This window comes from Chaetodon auriga, chromosome 10 (assembly GCF_051107435.1).
Source record: "Chaetodon auriga isolate fChaAug3 chromosome 10, fChaAug3.hap1, whole genome shotgun sequence".
Classification (NCBI taxonomy): domain Eukaryota; kingdom Metazoa; phylum Chordata; class Actinopteri; order Chaetodontiformes; family Chaetodontidae; genus Chaetodon; species Chaetodon auriga.
Genome location: NC_135083.1, coordinates 17814804 through 17833373, shown reverse-complemented (window position 1 = coordinate 17833373; position 18570 = coordinate 17814804). Strand labels below are relative to the sequence as shown.

Below are 18570 nucleotides of genomic sequence, written 5' to 3'. Positions count from 1 at the left end.
CAGGACCGGGATGAGGGGACAGGACGTTTTCCAGCAGATTTAAATGGTGGCCCCACATCTCATTGACCTTCAGAGGGGAAGAAGTTCAACATTAAAAGAGGATCCCGAACCATTTCTGGTCATAAAGTTCAGTGTCAAGGATTCAGCTACTGGGACCTAATGTTCCACATATCCTCTGTGTGGTGCAACAAAAACAGGATTGCTTCATTTTGTTCGAGTGTCATTCGGCTCAGATGACTGGCTTTACTGTGAATTTTAAGATAAATAAAAAAGAGACTTGTAAGACTTTAAGATGTGTGTGTGTGTGTGTGTGTGTGTGTACGTTCAAATTCACTGCCTCCCTGAATTCTTTGTCTCAGTTTCTGTTTGAAGTTGTTGAAGTTATCAAAGTTTAAGATTTGCCACTGCCTTTTCTTAGTTTACCTCTTAAAATCCTATTCAGGTTTTCACAGTGTCTTGTGTCTCCTTAATATCTTGTCCTCATGCCTTTTATGCCTTATTTAAAGCATGTTGAATTGTTTTATTTTTAAGCTGCTATACAAATAAACTTGCCTTGCAATGAGACGTTAAAGGCCCTGCAAATCCAGACAGGTGTTTAATTCATTTGGCTGATTAGACCTGTGATCACCCCACGCAGGCCGACTGGTTGTTACAGTACACGTCATTCTGCACTACTTGGCCTTTTTCACAGCACACGCCGACTTGTCCCAGTGGAAAAAGCACAGGCGTCACTAATAACATTAATGATGCCTCTGTTGTATTCAATGTCCCTGTAAGCCAGGACATTTAGCAAGCATGACCACCAGCACCCTGAAACCAGAGCAGCTAAATGGAATTCAACAGTCATTAATTTTGTTATTTACAGCCTGAGCTTGTCCCACGGTCACATGACAAAATGTCTTCTGTGCCGGTTGATGTGAGCACCAGAACTCAGACAGGGAGATGTAATTAAAGCACAATCTGTATACACACACACACACACACATATTCTTAGAATATGTGAACTACTTTAGCTGATTCCTGAAGAGGCCTCCTCTTCTTAACACTTCTCAGTTTTCACAGTAGATCAATGCACAACACAGAATACGTACTTTGAAATAAACTTTAATAGATACTTACAAACAAATCTACGACAAGGAATACAAATAAAATGGAAGCTGCAAGCAAGGAAAAGTAAGATGTGGCACAGTGCATCCACACCAGTTGAGCGGTGAATCAGGACCACGTGTGCACATTTAAAAATACTAGAGTCGACAGGTCTATGATATGGCATTTGACAATATGTTGGCAATCTGACCTTCTTTTATTACATTTGTGCAGCACTTTGTGGATTGTCTTTGTCTGTCATTATGGTGCCTTAAATCTGAAGTCTACTGATTCAGGCACGATGCTGTTCACCGACAGTCTGTTTCCCAAACCCTTTTTCCCCCTTTACATGTCATAAAACACAAACAGTACATCAATGGTTCCCAGATATGTGCCAGTGAGACCCAAGAGTAGCAGGTTTACTGTCCAGCCAACGACTAAACCACTTCAGTGGCCATTTCATTGGCTGGTTTCCATTCTCTGGCTGAATATGTGCAAACCAGTGAGATCAGCTGATGGAGAAACTGGCAGAATTTAAAAAAAACAAAAACGAAACAGCACTCTTGGGCCCCGACAGCATGTGGTCGAAAACTACAGCACTACAAGAAGCAGGAGTGACAGAAATTTAAAAAACGATGTTGTGATTGAATTGAGAAAAACTTCCTTCAGATGCATGCTACAAATAATCACAGTGAAATTATACTTCTGTTAAAATTCCTGCTGATGGTGTTCCATACCGCAGAGAAACCTGATAGTGCAGTGAGTGGTCGGAGCTGCTCTTCAGCTGCCTCACAGTGCGTTCATCCACACTGCACTACAGACTCACTGTGGAGCGGTCGGCGTCTCTTTTCTGTGTTGTGTTTTTTTTTTTTCCCCATTCATCATCCATTTAGAAATTCTCATTCCCATAGCAAACAGGATTTCATGTTCTAGATTCTCAATTTGAGAGGACGCACAGATTGACGTGTGTGTGTGCTGCCACCTTGTGGTTGGATACTGGCAGTGCACTTCTGCACCAATGCTCAAAGTTTCATTTCCAGCAAGTTTTTTTTTTTTTAGCACAACCAATTGTATTCAAATTTAAACAGCCATGAGACAGAAATTCATAATCATAGAGTATGGACTTCACAGCAGAGATACCGCAGAGATACCGACCACATATGCCTAACTTACAAACTGGAGGAGGTACACCAACATGGTGACTGTCAGGGCATCGTCTGGATCAGCATGTGCATAGTGCTCAGTGATTCCTGATTTCATAAAGTTAGAGAGTACAATTGCAAAGAGTCATAAAAACAGGATAAGAAACTCAAAATGAGTCCAGCCACTGACACAGAAGCATACTTGTTGAAGGCTGAGTCAGTCCTGGAGGCTTGAGCAATGTTGTCAGACGGGTTCAACCCAAGACGGATCCCAGAGAAACATGAGAGAGAGACGAAGGTGTGCTGAGTGTGTGTTGTGACCGTCTGCGTCGTCATTGGTAGAGCAGGTAGTTCTTGAGAGAGGCCGGCAGGGGCAGTCTATGGATTTCACTCAGACGGTCTCTTCCTAATGCCACCCTCACTGAACGCCTACACAGGTCCATCAGAGAGAGGGGTTCAGCTGGGGGGACAAGAGGGGGAGAGGGGTGAGCAATGGTTAAATGTCATTTCAAGAGTGTGTAAATGTCAAGGCTTAACTCAAATCTGAGGGGCACTGTGTATAATGTGTGATGTCCATCAAATAAACAGACACTAGCATTATATAAAGTGAGCTTCAAGGGGGAGTGACCTGCTATTAAACAGCATTATAATCTTTATCCTCTATTGCAACAGAGAAATAATGTTTGTAAGCCATGAAGACATTTTTGTGTATAACCAAAGGTGAGCAAAACATTCTCAGATCAGTTTCAAAATGTTTTGCCTCCATCCATGTTACCATCAGTCAATTTGATATTCAACATTTGAGCCATTCTGTGCTTTGAAATATAGGAAAGAATGATGAAAAATATCAATTAAGATGCATGCAGGCTTCATGAGAGGAAAGATGCTCAAGGAGGAGGTTGAGGTGGGAGTGTGCTGGGGAGGACATCAAACTGAAACAATGAAATGCAGCAAATGTCTGTAAGTGTGAACTCAGATACTGGTCGTTAACTTTGAAGCAGCTGTACAACAACTTACTACAATAATGACTAAATACTGTCTAACATTGAGAAAATTTGTGATTTAAGACCAGAAAATATCTGATTCTGACTAAACGATGAAATGAGATGATTTTCAGCATGTGGGTTTTTTAGATATAAAAACTGGGCCAGAAATCAATCATTTATCTTGCAGCAGTTTTCTTTAGCCACAGAGCCAAACAGCCCTGCAGACTGGATCCAAACAGCTACGAGATTACTGACATGTTATGGGACAAACCGCCTCTATCATCAGTGTATATGATCAGGATTTCCCCTCTCTACATGCAACTGAAACAGGCTTTTATGCATTTCACTGTATCTGAGGTGCTTCTTTTCCACAGGCCTAAACTAGGTCAAGGGATCTGAGCATAAAAATGTAATGAGCACAGAGCATTTGGGACATGTGGGCAGTACATGCAGTTATGGGCACCTATGTTTCCTCAAAGCTCATGACCCTTTCACCATGGTGTAACTGGCAATAATCCAATTGAAACCATTTTACATTTGCCTGGCCGGGGGGGCAGCAGCTTGTTTTTCTGTACATGAATATTAAGGAGCACTTTTCAAAGCGATAAACACTAACATCAAAGGAGATGCCACATACTTTAAAAATGAAGACAAAGCACAGCTAACAGAGTCTTTGAGGTCACATCTTTGCAGGTGGTTCAGGGATACATTTAAGTATTCATTCAAATGTAATCTGGACCACAAGGCAAGAATACAAATAATGCCATGTCATCACATGTAGTGCTTTACATAACAGTGAGAGAGGCAAGTGATGCAAGTACAGTGCTCTACAGTAACCCCGTCTGCAGTAATATGTCCTGCTAAACCCTGAACTGTAACACCTTTGCTCATTGCATCAATAAATGCGGCTGCAGGTTTTGTAAGAGCTGTATACAAGCCATCATCGCAGACGGCTAAACACTGTTGCTCAGGAGAGAAAAGAACAGCAGTAGTATGTCAAAACACTGAAAGTTTGCACTTACGATCAAGTCCATTTATGTACCGGATTCGTATTTCACAATGTCCCCACACGGCGCTCACCACTGGGTACAGCTTCCTGCCCTTAAGTCCTCTGAATGCCACTCCTAGATAATGTCCATCCACTATGTAACCCAGCGTCCCCTCGTCCATGTCCAAGACAACTAAGAGGGAGTCTGGTACTATGAAGGTGTCGTCTGGCTCGAGGAAGGCCGGGTAGCTTTTTCCTGGGTGATTCTTGCCGTCGTGGTAGAGTTTACTCCTGCACAGGTCCCAGCCCCAGGACTCCGTGTTGCTCCCTACTAAAGCTGTGTAGCCCACCGAGTGAAGCGGGGCGTCACTTGTAGCCACCCCAACCACAGCGTGCGTGCCCCTCTGACGCATAGCCCAGCTGATCTCCCAAACATGCAGTCCCCTTGTATAGCCAACACGGCCCCGGATGGCGTCCGTGCTCTGCGCCACAGGGTGCCTGTGAAACACCAGCTTGTTGTCGTCCTTGACGAAGATGTTGAGGGAGCGGTCATCGTTGTTCCACGAGTTCTGGACCTGGACGTCCAGGCCGGCAGGTGGCATGTCGAGCAGCAGGTCCAGTCGAGACGGCTTGGTGTGACTCAGGGCCTGTAGCTCCAGCTTCAGGGGGCTGAATGCAGGATCCCGCATATCAATGGTTTTAATGCCACCTGGAACTTTCTGCCCCATGCTCTGGGTGGTTATAGCAGCTCCTTTTTCCTCCTCCTCCTCCTCCTCCTCCTCCTCCACCTCCTCCCCCCTCCTCAAAGACAAATGGGGGGAGTAATCAGCCTCAGACCCTCTCCTCCACTGTGCTCCTGCAACCCAAGAAGCAGGTTTGTGCTGCTGTGTCACTTGATGCAGACAGCCCAGGTCAGACCAGTTGTTTGACACCAACCTGAAGAGATTAGAGGAGATGAAAGCAGATAAGACAAACGAGTAAATTATTAATCTAATTAGTCATCTTTCTGTTTGGATCGGGAATCTTTAACGTCAGGTCCTACAAAACAACAGGAAGTTAAACATGAGGCACAGTGTAAGCCTATCCTTATCACAGCTTCATGCCCTTTGATGGCGACAAAATGACACATCCACTTAAATTACATCATACAGCATTTGCTGGAAATGTTCCTCTGCATGTTTACCTTTAATGGAAAATTCCCTCAGTGTTTTTTCTTGGATCATTTGGTGATCAGTGTGACAACAACTCATAAAAGCTGCAGGGCTGTTAAGCGGCCTCAAAAGTAGCTTTGTTCTCATGTGATACTTAGTGTATAAAACATCAAGAGGGCAGCGTCCCGTGGCCTAGAAAATCTGAGATGTAAACCTAAATACAGACCGACACTGATAACATTATCATTACACAGCAGCAGGCAAACATGTATCTGCTGACCATGGCCTCATGTCCTAGAGCTTCAGTAACAATGATAAATACGCCATTGTGCCGTATTTTCCAAAAACCATCTGAACTTCACCTGAAGTCTAAAGCGGTCAGACTAGAGATCAGGACTTGATGGCCTTGATGTCCCTCCCAACCGCCTCCCTATAATGTCAGGCCGACCAAGAAAGACAAGACCAACAAGTTTCTGCCACTCAACAATCATAAAATATTTGCTAGATTGAAAAGCTTCTGTATAATGGATTGGACTATTTATAGAGAATACACTGAGGTACAATGACCGAGAGGCTGCAGCTCAAAATTTAATATCTGCACGCAGACGAACACAGCAGCTCTCTCTCGACTGTGTGTGACAGTATGAATTTGTCAGCCGTCACTGATTGTATGAGATCTACTGTTGATACCATGTAACACTTTAGTGTATCTGGTCGTACTGGACAGGAGTAGGCAATGCTGATGATGGAAGTATTTTTGCATCAATGTGATTAAGTAGTTTGACTCGTCAGGTATTGAATTTACGGGATAAGCCAAATCCTGACATCCCCTTCTGGTTATTCGATCTATAAACAGTTTCTCCTTCCTGAAGATTTATTGTATCACAACTTTGTAATATCAAACTCCACACACCTCGATACACAATGTTATGCACACAGTGTTGCCCATTCATACGCCTAATGATTGCAAGCAAGCACAATTAAGAAAGAGCCAGGTTAAATCTTTAACGTTAACATACAGACAATATACATTATCTGACAGTGGGCTCTTAAATTGTGCTTGAAAGCATTACGTGTGGATTAATTCTGTTTCTGAGTAATCCAACTCGAGGCACAAAAAAAACATGATCTGACTGTGCATAGTAATCAGCCAGAACAAATTCAATTTGCATGATTGTGCATTCACAGATGTGCACTTTCTGACACCAGACGAGGCACTGAGTAATCAACTAAGAATAGTTACGACCAGTTTTGTCTTATGTGGCCTAATTTTAAGACGACAGTGTCAGTGATACACTGCGATACATTCAACCCAACCTAACAAACAAAATGAGGTCCATCATTTGTTACATAATATCTGACTGAAGAGCACCGCGCCACATCGACCCGAGTAGTATCAAAATCAACTACGCAGTTATAATTTTCATGTAGTGTTCAAAGCTCCACATGTGTCACTGGTAAACAACCATGTTGTGTCCTCCTTTTACTCAGTGACTCATTTAGAAGAAGGGCGCACAAACAACATGAAAAACCACTCAAACTTTATTTGATCAGCTGTCCCCAATTTTAAGCATTACTTCCTCTCCAGCTTTTCTTGATAAGTCAATCCAAGAATTTGTGATAACATGACGACACTGATTTCAAGCGGCAGCGACAGAAAATGCTTGACATCCTGACAGAGAGGACAACTTCTTTCTGACGTACGTACACAGTCATAATTGACTGCATTGGGTCAAGTGACAAAAATAAGGTGAAACAGATCCCGAAGCAATGTATAATAAAATCAACGGGGATTTCGTTCCATAGCGTTGGGTTCTAAAAAGCTATTGAGCTTGAAAAGCAGCGCTAAACGGTACAAAAGTATATCCCAGGCCCTCCATGGGCTGACAAGTTACTCAGCTACTATTCCCACAATCTCCAAAAATAGGATAAAAAAGAGGGGAAAACTCCAGCCATTTCTTATTATATGGTTGTGTAGTCAGAGGGCAACAGAAAAAAGCAGTAATAAAACGTCTGGCTTAAAGAAATAAAAAAGCTCTGTTGTGTTTGAAGGAGACACGGCTGGACCACAGTCCTTTTGAGGCTGAAACACTTTCAGGAACGCACAATAAAAGCCTGATGAATACCTGCTGCGCTTCACTTCACCGACTCCATGACAATGGACCACAGCTGTGACGGGGCCCTTACAACTGTTCAAACAACATCTTAAGCTAATTTTTTACATTCGATGTGGCTACTTAAGATTAATAGTCAGGCCATTCTTTCATAATGAAAACCCTACTTGTTCTGATGCCCCACACTCTGAATTGAGGATCAATATCCCAGAAAGATATAATGTGACTTCTTGTGGAGGCAGGTGTGACCACGGCTGCTCTTTGGTCTTCGTACTTCTGCCTGCGTTGCAGCTAGGCTGAAGAGAGCATTGTGTAATGTGAAAACTGTGCTGCTGGGAAGGCCACTCTAATTGAATTGTAGACAAGAGTTCATTGAGAAGTGCTTTGGCTCTTCTTCTAATGCAAGTAAACAACCATTTAAATGGGTCATGTCTCTTCTGTGATTGGAAAACAGGAGGGAAGAAAAAGCAAGCAGCGGGTGGCCAGCATCTGAATGTAAACAATCTCTTTTTCAATGCCTGTCCAGCATTCAGGGAGAGTTAAACATGTTAATTTGCACACTGCTCGAGCCAAGAGTTTACCGTTCCCTGCCCCTGTGGCAAAAGGCCACCTCACAACGCAAACAACATGCACAAGTAAATCAAAACTAACAGAACAATAAAAAGCTCTTCCCACATTTACCTTGGCCTTCAAAAGAAACATAGCCATTAGTCGTATAAAAGGTGGCGAGTGGAGGGATATATTTGGGCTGGATCCTGGCCTAGCCTGGACTGGTTGGGGTTCCTGGGCCCCTGGGTTGGTTTGGAGCTTATTAAAATGCAAGAGGAAGGGCTCGCTGGATTTGCTGAGCCAAGGAAACACTTGTCTCTATTGTAACGCCCAATTTAGACCAGGCCCACCTGAACTTAAGCCCTAGCCTGTTTGTTGACCTGCTGAGTACATAAAGCTCAAGGTTTACCCAAGACAAAGTCATCCATTGTACACACCACAAAGCTTGAGTGTTGCTGCATAGAAGACAGTCTGTGACTTTTCTATGTCCTGTGATAAATCAAAACTGAACGGAGACTATTCGTTGTACTTTGTTCTGATCATTTTTTTGGTGCAATTCTGTACGCATCACTCAGTTGCCAGTTTAATAGGGACACCTCACTAAAACTAACGCAGCCTAATACAGCAGCTCTGTGCTAAATCCTGCCTTCATGAAGACTTTACTGTCATATTGGAGGGTGCAGTCTGTTGTGCTACTGGACTGTACGACATTACACTGCGAGGTGTGTCTAATATCTGGTCTGTCCTCACCGATATGTATTGGGTGGTCAAAATCTTACGAGCAGTTTTCATGATAGGCCAAATATTTAAAACATGTCTCAGTATATGCAAGTGACACAACTCAATAGTACCACTAAGTGGAGTGCACCAATGAGGTTTAGATAAGTATATCCAATAAACTGGCAAATGAGTGTATGTAGGCCTTCTGGACTGTTATCCCTAAATAGCTTGTCATGCTAGCTAATGTAAAAGCAGCCTAATCTTCACATAAGCTCTCGTGGGCTAGGCAGCTGTGTGCTCCTGCCTCAAGGAAGGGCCACGCGCGACCACAACCAGGGGCAGCGCGTGAATCAGCGCGCTTGATTTGCTCTATTCACTGTTTGTGTTTACCTGACGCGAGCTCGGTCGCGTTCGAACTGTCTGTTACACAACAAGCAGCGCGAGCCGCGTTAGCATGAACAGCAACACAACGCGGCTAATTTCCCTCAGCGGCGATGGAAACCACGAAACAACCTATTCCTCCTTCTAAACCGGGCGTTAGGGAAGCGACACCTCCCCGCGGGTGCTGTTTTCGGTATCAAATATGGAAATGTGATGGAAAAAGAAACACAGAAACCGAAACAAGCGCTTCGGCAGCCACCATATGAGCAGAAAACAGGGGGAGAATGGGCGAGAAGCACACAGACCTGGTTAAATTGTGAGGCAGTGAAACAGACGAGTGGATAACACCGAGAGAGGCTTCAGTCTTCACCTACTCCATCGTAGTTTTCCGTTTCCTCGTCGTGTTACCTTTTACCATTTCGGGCTGGACATGAATTAGGTGAAATGATGATGGCTGCTCTCTAACATCTCTCCTGTCACGTGGTAAAAATGCTCCCAGCTGCTGTACAAGATTAGGACCTCCCTACCGACGGCCTGCAGTCCGAGCAAAGTCAGCCTCATGTTGGCAGTGCGGCTCATGCGGATACTGTGTGTTTTGTACGGCTGTGAATGTGTTGGAGAAAGCTGCTCAAGCGCACTGATGCGCTCACCTGAGATGAACAGAAGACAGACCACTGCTCCTCCTCCGTGTTTTACTGCAAAAACATTTACATCTCACTGCTGACATGCAGCTTTCACCTGCTTTCCCTAATTCTGACATTTTACTTAAGAAAACTGAAGTCACACACGCTTTCTATACTGAAGGACTAGTATTTTATATTTTAGTTCATCTGATTAGAAAGATGGATTTTCGAATCTTTTTTCTCATTTTTTTTACATTTTTGTGCTTATACTACTACTACTACTACTACTAATAATAATAATAATAATAATAATAATAATAATAATAATAATAATAATAATACGTATTAACTATGTTAATTATTGTTATTACTATTATTAAATCGAGTGCTAAAAAGTATTCTTGTTGACAAAGAAAGCGTCAGAAACTAGAGTTTTTAAATTGTGCTGAGGTATTTCATTTATATGGAAAAAGGATGTATAAGATATAAATTAGAGGGAGCGACATTAAAGATTTCTCAGATGGCAAAGTAGTTATTAAATGTCGAATGTGTGCTTGCAGCTACATGAAAATAACCAATTAAATATTGGAATATCACATAATTTTCCCAAATATTAGATTCTCATATTTCACAAAATATAGGTCAATACAAGACAGCCTTGATATATTAAATAAAACCAAACCTAGGTAAAATCATGAATCCATTGTGGTCCTCACCGCACTGAAATATCCATCGCTTGTGTTTTTTTGTTCGTCTCTGATGCAGTGAGACGTTTGCTGAAGACGGAAAATGTCCAATGGCAGCCTCTCTCCAATATAAAACTAACTTCCGTCCAGTGACTCGCCACCAAAGGATCGTCTTAACGTGGAAACTAAACTGCAGACTTCACTGGGTCACATGCTTAACAAGTCAGGTAGGACATCACACTGCTACTATTCATTCACGACTTTGTTAGTTTGACAGCAAGGAAAGAAGTTTTACACGAGTTTATAGTGAAGCTATAAAAAGCTGCTGTGGGTTTAAACCTCGTCTGTGGGTTTACATTCACAGTGAGCTCTTGGTATCTTCATCATGTTTGTGCTAATAGCATATTTCTGTGTTGCTGTGTATTATATGTCCTCTTAAAACTAATTCAAGGACAGAATTATACTATGGTGGTCTGTCCTCTGGGCATGCATGTGATGTGTGATGGCAAAAAGGAACCATAATTGATAATTCATACTAGAGTCTGCTAAGTACACACACACACACACACACACACACACACACACACACACACACACACATACACCATATGACTCAACTTGGAAGGTGCCTAACATTATCGAAAGCACCAGTGAACCATGATTGCTCGAAACACCGGAGCACTGTTGTTCAACTTGACCTTCAGGCTGTTCAGTCGTGCGCTGAAGGGGTTTTAAAAAAGCAGAAAACGATGTGAAGACAAGTGGAGATCCTAAACATCAGTCACTGCTGCTCAGTAAGCCACAATCATACTCCACTGACTGACACACTGTCCCCTGAGGAAAGTCAAGTGTGGTGACTGATGGGCGATATGGACTGGGATGGTGCACCATGCACACGACCTTCATGTCACTACTGATCTTTCAAGTAAATTTCTTCAGTAACCTGGTCTCCTTTGCAGCACCTAGGTCCATTCATAAAGGGAGTGGAAGCAAGCACTGTGGTTTTTCACAATAGTGGACCCACTGAATGATTATCAGCTACTGTTTAGTTTTATTTTGTGTACCAGACACTGGCAACTACTAAAGCCTGCACAGAATTTCCTCTAAATCTGCAGCCTTGTGTGAGTCACAGCATACACATGCTCCATATTTCACCTGAGTGTTGGGAAACACCAGGACACTGTTGCCATCTAGTGGTTTCTCTGGAAGGGACACCTTCAGCTTGAGGTTTGGAGCCCATATTTTGTCTGCATAAAACTCCACTTTATTCATTTATCACTTATTTCCGATAGCACTGAATTCCTTGTAGAATAATATAAGTGGCACATGTGCTCATCGCGAACAGCTAAAAGCTGCAGAGATGAGCGCCTGACTACTGATGCACATCCTTCGTCTCTTCACATCCTTCTTAACTTCAGCAAACATGCACATTTTCCCATTTGGCATTAGATTTCTCTGTGACAAGGACTGGAATTAATAGAACATTTAAAATGACCTTATTTGTCCACTGTGTGAGGCGTCTGAAGGTAATATGGCTCATTTTACATCCTCGGTGGGGAACATAGCTTAGCGACTTGAATTACCTTCCCCTCAGCTCGTCTCCCAGTGAAAATCCCATTTTCCCATACGATGATGGTGCAATGTGCTGAGCCTAGTGATATCTCAGGGCCCCTCCACAGTGGAGGAGGGGAGTGCAGACATGCTTACTGCCTCCCTTTTAGAAACCATCATTTCGACAGGATCGATAGTACGTCCCACTCCACGGCTGGCAGAGTGCACTGCCTCTATAGGGGGTTAGAGGGTGCAGGTTAGTGGTGGGGGTGTGTGTGGACAGCTGCACCAAGGCAAGTCCGAGCAGCACACGCAGCCAAGGTGAATGATCGCATGCTGCGTCAGACGCTCTGCTCCTCGCTCGTTCTGAGATGCAGTTTCTAAGGAGGACCAGTGGGTGGATGCTGTCCTCAAGTGGTAGCTGCAGTTGCAGGAAACATACTGATGAAGCCACAGAACTAGTTCAGCCATCAGGTACTTTGTGTTCTGAGTTTTATTGCCTCACACACTGACTCACAAACCTGCCTTGAGATGAGTAAAGATCTGCAGCTGATGCAGCTTGCATAAAATCCTCCCGATGCCTTTTTTTGAATCGTCCTACACCTCTTTGACTGTATTGGAGGTTGAGCACTCAAATAGATTCATACTGTAGGCGAGAAGACATCTCATGTTTCAGTGGATGGCTTGCAATATAAGACCTGTGCAGTCCAGCTTTGTGAAGCAGAAATGTTTGGACAGCGATAAAAGTAATCGTTAGCAGTTATTAGAATAGTGTGTGATAGTGAGCTGTAAAAATCATTCCCTGAGGAAATGCTGACCTTTAGTTATTCATCATAATATAGTGCTGTCTATTGCTCAAGAAGCCCAGAAAACAGTTCCCACCATTCTTTTAATTTACTGTTAGCAGACATAATTCATTGTTGTAGTTTGTATTGTATTTTGTTAAGCAAGATCTTTTTTTTTTTTTTTTTAAGAGAATTCTAGACAACAGTTGAGGAAAATTACTGCAGGCTGCAACTAAAGATCCTTTTCATGATCAATTACTCTTCTATTTTCTCAGTTAATCCATAAGTCGATAAATTGTCAGGAAATAATGACATAGGCATGTCACAGTTTCCCACAACCCAAAATAGTGACTAATTCTAATTTCCTGTCTTGTCAAACTAGCAGTCCAAAACCAAAAGATATTCAATTTCAGTTACTTAAAAAAGCAGCAAATCCTGGCTTTGGAGAATCTGGAGCAAGCAAATGTTTGACTTTTTCGCTCCAGAAATGACTGAAATGATTTACTGATTATCAAAATAGTTGCCAATTTGATAAATGAACTAATAAATGAACTAATAGTTTTGGGTCTATTCTTTTACGAGTTTATTAAATGCCATTATGATCATTTAGAATATTAAACATAAAACACAAATTATTTTAAGAATTAAAAGGATATAGTATGGTAACTTGTGCAACTTGGTATACGTTTAGGATTCAGGAGCAGCAGTAGAAATGTACAGGTTTGTGTGTACTTACTCTATTAGCTGTGTCTTTCTATGTGTGGTACATACGTCAGCACACATGCATTTAGCATGTGCTGTACTTGTCTGACTTTGAGAAGAGTGCTTGCTGGTTTAGAGTAAGGAAAGGGCGTCAGTGAAGAGAGGTGCACCACTGCGGGACAGGGGGATGTGGATGGGACACGATGTGTGGTGCAGTACGAGCATCCCCTCTGCTCAGATCGCTGCTCATTTGTCAAGTTGCCTGCAGACTTGAATGGTGCATTGCTGCTAAAACACAGAGAAGCAATCAGCAGTGGTACAGCACACCTCCAGGGAAGGGTCCCAGGTGGAGGAGAACCTCCTTGGATGATCTGCAGATTAAGGGGTCTTTTCCTCAAGACAAGCCGCTCAGCAAACGCCAGAGGGTCAAACTGTTCTTACAGAATTGTTTCATATTTAAGGGTATTCATATAGGCTACCTTTTTAAAAGTGAATAGAAAGGAGCAGCACAGCTGGCATATTCATCAAATCCACCCTAAGGCCACAGAAAATGTTATTTTTGAGTTTGTTCTACTTGCAGTTTGCTGTCAGAAATGGACTAAATTGTCTAAAGCGCAGCATCCCCTGAGTGCTGTAGGGAAACAAATCATAGAGCGAGGAGAGTATTTGTTACATTTTCCGCTTTTACAATAAAACATAATTTCTACAGCGTATTTTCAGTCTTCCAACAGACTTAATTGTCATTTGTTTGGCTTACTCTCTGCTCTTGCATATCAGTAGCACTGAGATGTTGTCCATTCTGGGACAGACGTGTCAAGTGAGGTCACGGTGTTAAAAGTGGCCTGGTTCTGCTGGTGGACGTGGTAGTAGAGGGGCAGACCCACGGAGCTCATCCTGCAGATCAGAGCCGGAGACGGGGCCAGGAGATGACCGACCCATCTGTAGTCTAGTAGTGTGTAGGCCATCCTCAGCTCATGCAGCTCGTCAGACCGCATCCGGGACACAGGCAGGCCCTTCTCATCCGTCACACAGTGGTTTGGCAGATGGTGGATACAGGCTCTCACATGGTCGAGACTCTCCTGGCTGCCTCCATAAGGCAAGTGTGTGTCTACAAGCTCAGCGTGGGATTCGTCGAGAATGGAAATTGGCAGCGGCAACATTTTCCTGATCTGCAGAGAAAAATGAGAACAAATGAACATGAATCAAGGAAATGTAAATCATATTTTCTGATCTGACTCATCAATTGCAAAAAATAACGGAGCTGTGGTGAGCTGAGGCCATAAATACATTTGAGAAACTCACTCTCGCCAATCCTGGCTCCTCTGGATGTGGAGGATGAAGGTGCCATTATATTCTGTGGTACCGAGCCCACTGAGAAGGCGAGTTCTTTGATGAGATGACAATGTGACCTTGGGATACCTTTTAGACACAACAGCAAAGTGGCAATCTGTTTTAATTTACCTTCATCATCATAGCGAGGGATGCACCAATCCATTATTGTTTGCCAACGTCTTAACGAGTATCTACCAACACAGGATACCAGATACCAGAGCTCTCTGCTTACCAAATCAGAAATCTGTGTACCACACTGAACACATCTCACTGGAATCACTTTCATATAAGAAACATGGGTTAATGCAGCTTGCCTTGACTGAAGGCATGTAACTGATAGCAGGGACTCAAAATTTTTCTAAGGACATTGACAAAGACATATTTAGAGTAAATCAATCGGGTCATGACCCGATACCCAATCTACTTAATAAGGTCAGTATCGACATCAATAATCATAGCATTGGTAAAGAAAGTGACGTTACAGAACCTGACTGGAAAGAAAATGACATACCATGCTGTTGTTTTAAACTACGGGTGCGGACAATAATTGCTAAAATCAGTAATAACACATTTAGTATTTTTAAGTGCAAACACAGAGGAGTTTGAAAACAGAATAAATCTGGAGATATTCTTTGTGTTTCCCAAATCCCACACAAAGACAAAAAAAAAACAACGGCAAATTGATCCAACTAACGTATATTTTCTGCTTCCTTCATTCATTTTGCCTTCACCTCTGAACATGAGTCCGTTCCTCCAGCTGACGACCTTTTCATTTAGCAGCAGACCTCTCAGAGCTGCTGGGTTCTTGGTGAAGATGGCGCATATGTCAGAAATCACCCCGGAGCTGCTGCTGCTGCTGCTGCTGCTGCTGAAATGCTTCACAGGCAGATATCGACATCAACAGGCCAGGCTGGAGGAGCCTATAAGTTATCTTTATGTGTGCTATACCTGTTTTTGACAGTAACAAATGGCAGCGGTGAATGTAGGCCAGGAGTCAACACACATCTGCACATGACATGAGTTGTTGTGGAGGATATGCAACACTCCTCCAAGAACCTGGAACGCAGAACACAATGCAGCAGGGAGAAAGACCAAAATAACAAGCAGCTTGCCATGCCTGCCCATGAAAATGGCGTACAAATAACACCGGAGACTATATTCAGCAGAGTGCACTTTCTTTCAAGAATCATCAGGCCATATTCACATTTTCTATTAGTTGTTTTCTGCCTTTTTCTGTCACACAAATATTAATGTTTCATAAAAAAAAACAGAGCAGCATTACAGTGATGGAGTGTGGCAGTTCCCTGTGAAGGAGATTTTTCATCAAAGTGAGGTCCTTAAATGATCATTTTGGCTGTTTTTTTTTTTTTTTCCAGTGTGAGCTGGCCTCTGCCTTGACTGTGTTCAGAGTAAGAAGTGCAATTTGGCCATGAAAACATATTTACAGGCGTACTTAAGCTGGTTTACAGCTTAATGGGCATCTACATCCTACTGCCATAGATAAGCTGAACATGGAGTCCAAAGTCTTTATTCTCTAATCTCCATACAGAGAAATATTTACTTTACCTGCCCTACAGTTGACACGTTTAACTGCAGTCATCCTAAATACACAAAGAAGAGACAAAAACACAACATATAAAACATGTATTATGTATTGTATATTATTATTATACAAATATTACATAGGGATGCTTGAGATGTATATTACAGGTGTGTGAAGGCCTAATCAAGGCTTCCCAGCTGCAGTCTCCCTCAGTTAACCTGACCTGTGTGTTATGCTTTGCTATAACACCAGTGTAGAGAGCAAACTGGCTGCTGCTGACACTGACAGAGGCGCTGCTCATTCACCACAACAGAGCAGCCAGCTGTCAGAAGTTCAGCCACTCATCATAATGTCAACCCATCATGGACTTTTACTACCATCTGTCTCCTACTGGGGCAAAAACCGATGACTCTCCACACTTCATAGGTTTCACAAATCGAGCTCTGCTTTTAAAAAAGGATCTTTATCAGCGTGTGCGACATCGTTAGCGACTCCTTGATAAAAAGGAAAAGAGTATTCCCTTGTCCGTGAAACAAATGATATCTGTGAATTGTAAGTGTTAAACAGTTTGTTCTGTGAGCTCACAGTCATGTCTGTACAAACACGTCTGACCTGTTTTGTCGTTGACGGTGTGCCTTTTTCACTCCACTTGGCCTTGGGAGGAATCTGCTCAGCTTCACAAAATGAGGTCAACAAAGAAGCACTGGCGCAGTGAAACACGGCACGCACCTTCTTCTACAAAATCCCATTGTTCAGTCTACCTCTCAGACTGACTCAACTGAGCAGAGAGACAGATTTTTTGTGAATTTAATTTATTGCTAGCTAGCTTCAATTACCTCCTCTCTGACTCTATTTTTCATTGGCAATGTCAGATTCCCCCTGAGGATATCCCCCATAACCACCTAATCACTTACGCCCGCTGAAATCCTTTTTTATTTCATCTTCTCGAGATTTTCAAAAAGAAATTCTGCTATGCTGTGCTCCCAAAAACTTTCAAAGACCCAGGAGTCAGGCGTCATTCAAGGCAATTCTCCTCCTCGACTGTGGGCTAATGAGAATTAGTCTGAATTGATGAGTAAACCAAGCAAGCTGCTGAGCTTGTAAATCAATGTGTCTATTATCTTTTCCGGACAGATCAATGAAGCCGAGGAATGAGCTGTGAATGGGGAAAAAAAAAGACACACAAACTCGCCGGCCAATGGTTAGACTCGACTCCATTATCTGCGTACGTCAAGACCATACTTGACAGATAACCTTTTTTCCCCTCAGATGTGCATGACGCTGGTTTGGTTACAGCTCGTGTCTGATAAGACATAAGGCACTGACAGCGGCTTGCTATGATACCCAGGTAAAGATCTCCTATCAGCTGCAAAAGCAATAACAGTCAGGAAGTTTTCCCAGATCTAAATGCAAATCATAAGCATGAGTGAGAGCTGTGTGTGTTTACACATTCAATGAACTGCACAGATGACTCAACTCTGAATCTCTGCACTCATATGATCTATGAGCCTTAACACACATTTACACATTCTGCCCTTTGCTGGGCTAACAAGAGAGAATATTAAGAAGAGTGGAGAGCCAGAAGCACTGATGTGACAGTAGCCAGGTAAAGCATAGCGAGGTAATCTAATAGGACATGTAAAAGGGCCCCTCCTCATGGCTTATTCATCACAGGGGATGCCATTACTGAGAATGGGCTATGTGAGGGATATGCTGGCGGGGGCATTTTCCCTGGTGTCACAGAGTACAGAGGAGAGGACAGATGCTGCGAGGCTCTGCAGGCTGATGCAGTAGCAGCAATGCATGCAGATCATACATGCAGCGAAGGACTCTCAGCTGATTGCTAACACTTTCTGCATGATGCATACCCGTGATTCATACTGACACTGACTGATATGGACAGCCACATGTAGTGGATCCCCGAGAGTCAGAGGTGCTCCATTATGCGAGTTTTACTGATTCAGCAATCTGTTCCGGCAGTGGCGTAGCTCACAAGGGCAGAGATGCTAGCTAATCAGGGAGAAACACCTTATATATAATACAAAAACTCTAATGGGCTTAAAACAGGTAAGCATACACCTTGACTTGACGGGTTCAGGGTTAATATGAGATGCATGCAGCTCCTAATTTTGCACCAGAGGACAAAAGATCACAGGGTTCAACTGGGGGCCCAGGCAGAACAAAGTCATGCAAAAAATAAAACAAAAAGCTTGTCTCCTGCAGTGAGAGGC

General features: G+C 43.0%; 1 protein-coding gene and 1 pseudogene across 3 annotated transcripts; both read right to left on the bottom strand.

Moving 5' to 3' along the window:
* Positions 1-1088: 1088 nt before the first annotated feature.
* On the bottom strand, positions 1089-9707 carry spsb1 (splA/ryanodine receptor domain and SOCS box containing 1). 2 transcript variants are annotated; one of them, XM_076741815.1, is made up of 3 exons: positions 9423-9707; positions 4237-5138; positions 1089-2688 (listed from the first exon to the last, which is right to left on the bottom strand). In XM_076741815.1, exons 2-3 carry the CDS (start codon positions 4928-4930, stop codon positions 2561-2563), a joined length of 822 nt encoding a protein of 273 aa, XP_076597930.1. In that variant the 5' UTR covers positions 4931-5138; positions 9423-9707; the 3' UTR covers positions 1089-2560. The 2 variants fall into 2 exon arrangements, with proteins under 2 accessions (XP_076597930.1, XP_076597931.1); XM_076741816.1 differs by lacking the exon at positions 9423-9707 and adding an exon at positions 5716-5757.
* A 3132-nt stretch (positions 9708-12839) lies between these two features.
* Positions 12840-16579, bottom strand: LOC143327417 (glycine N-acyltransferase-like; annotated as a pseudogene). The gene is made up of 3 exons (XR_013077736.1): positions 15745-16579; positions 15528-15672; positions 12840-14628 (listed from the first exon to the last, which is right to left on the bottom strand). The product of XR_013077736.1 is annotated as a glycine N-acyltransferase-like (transcript).
* Positions 16580-18570: the final 1991 nt, after the last annotated feature.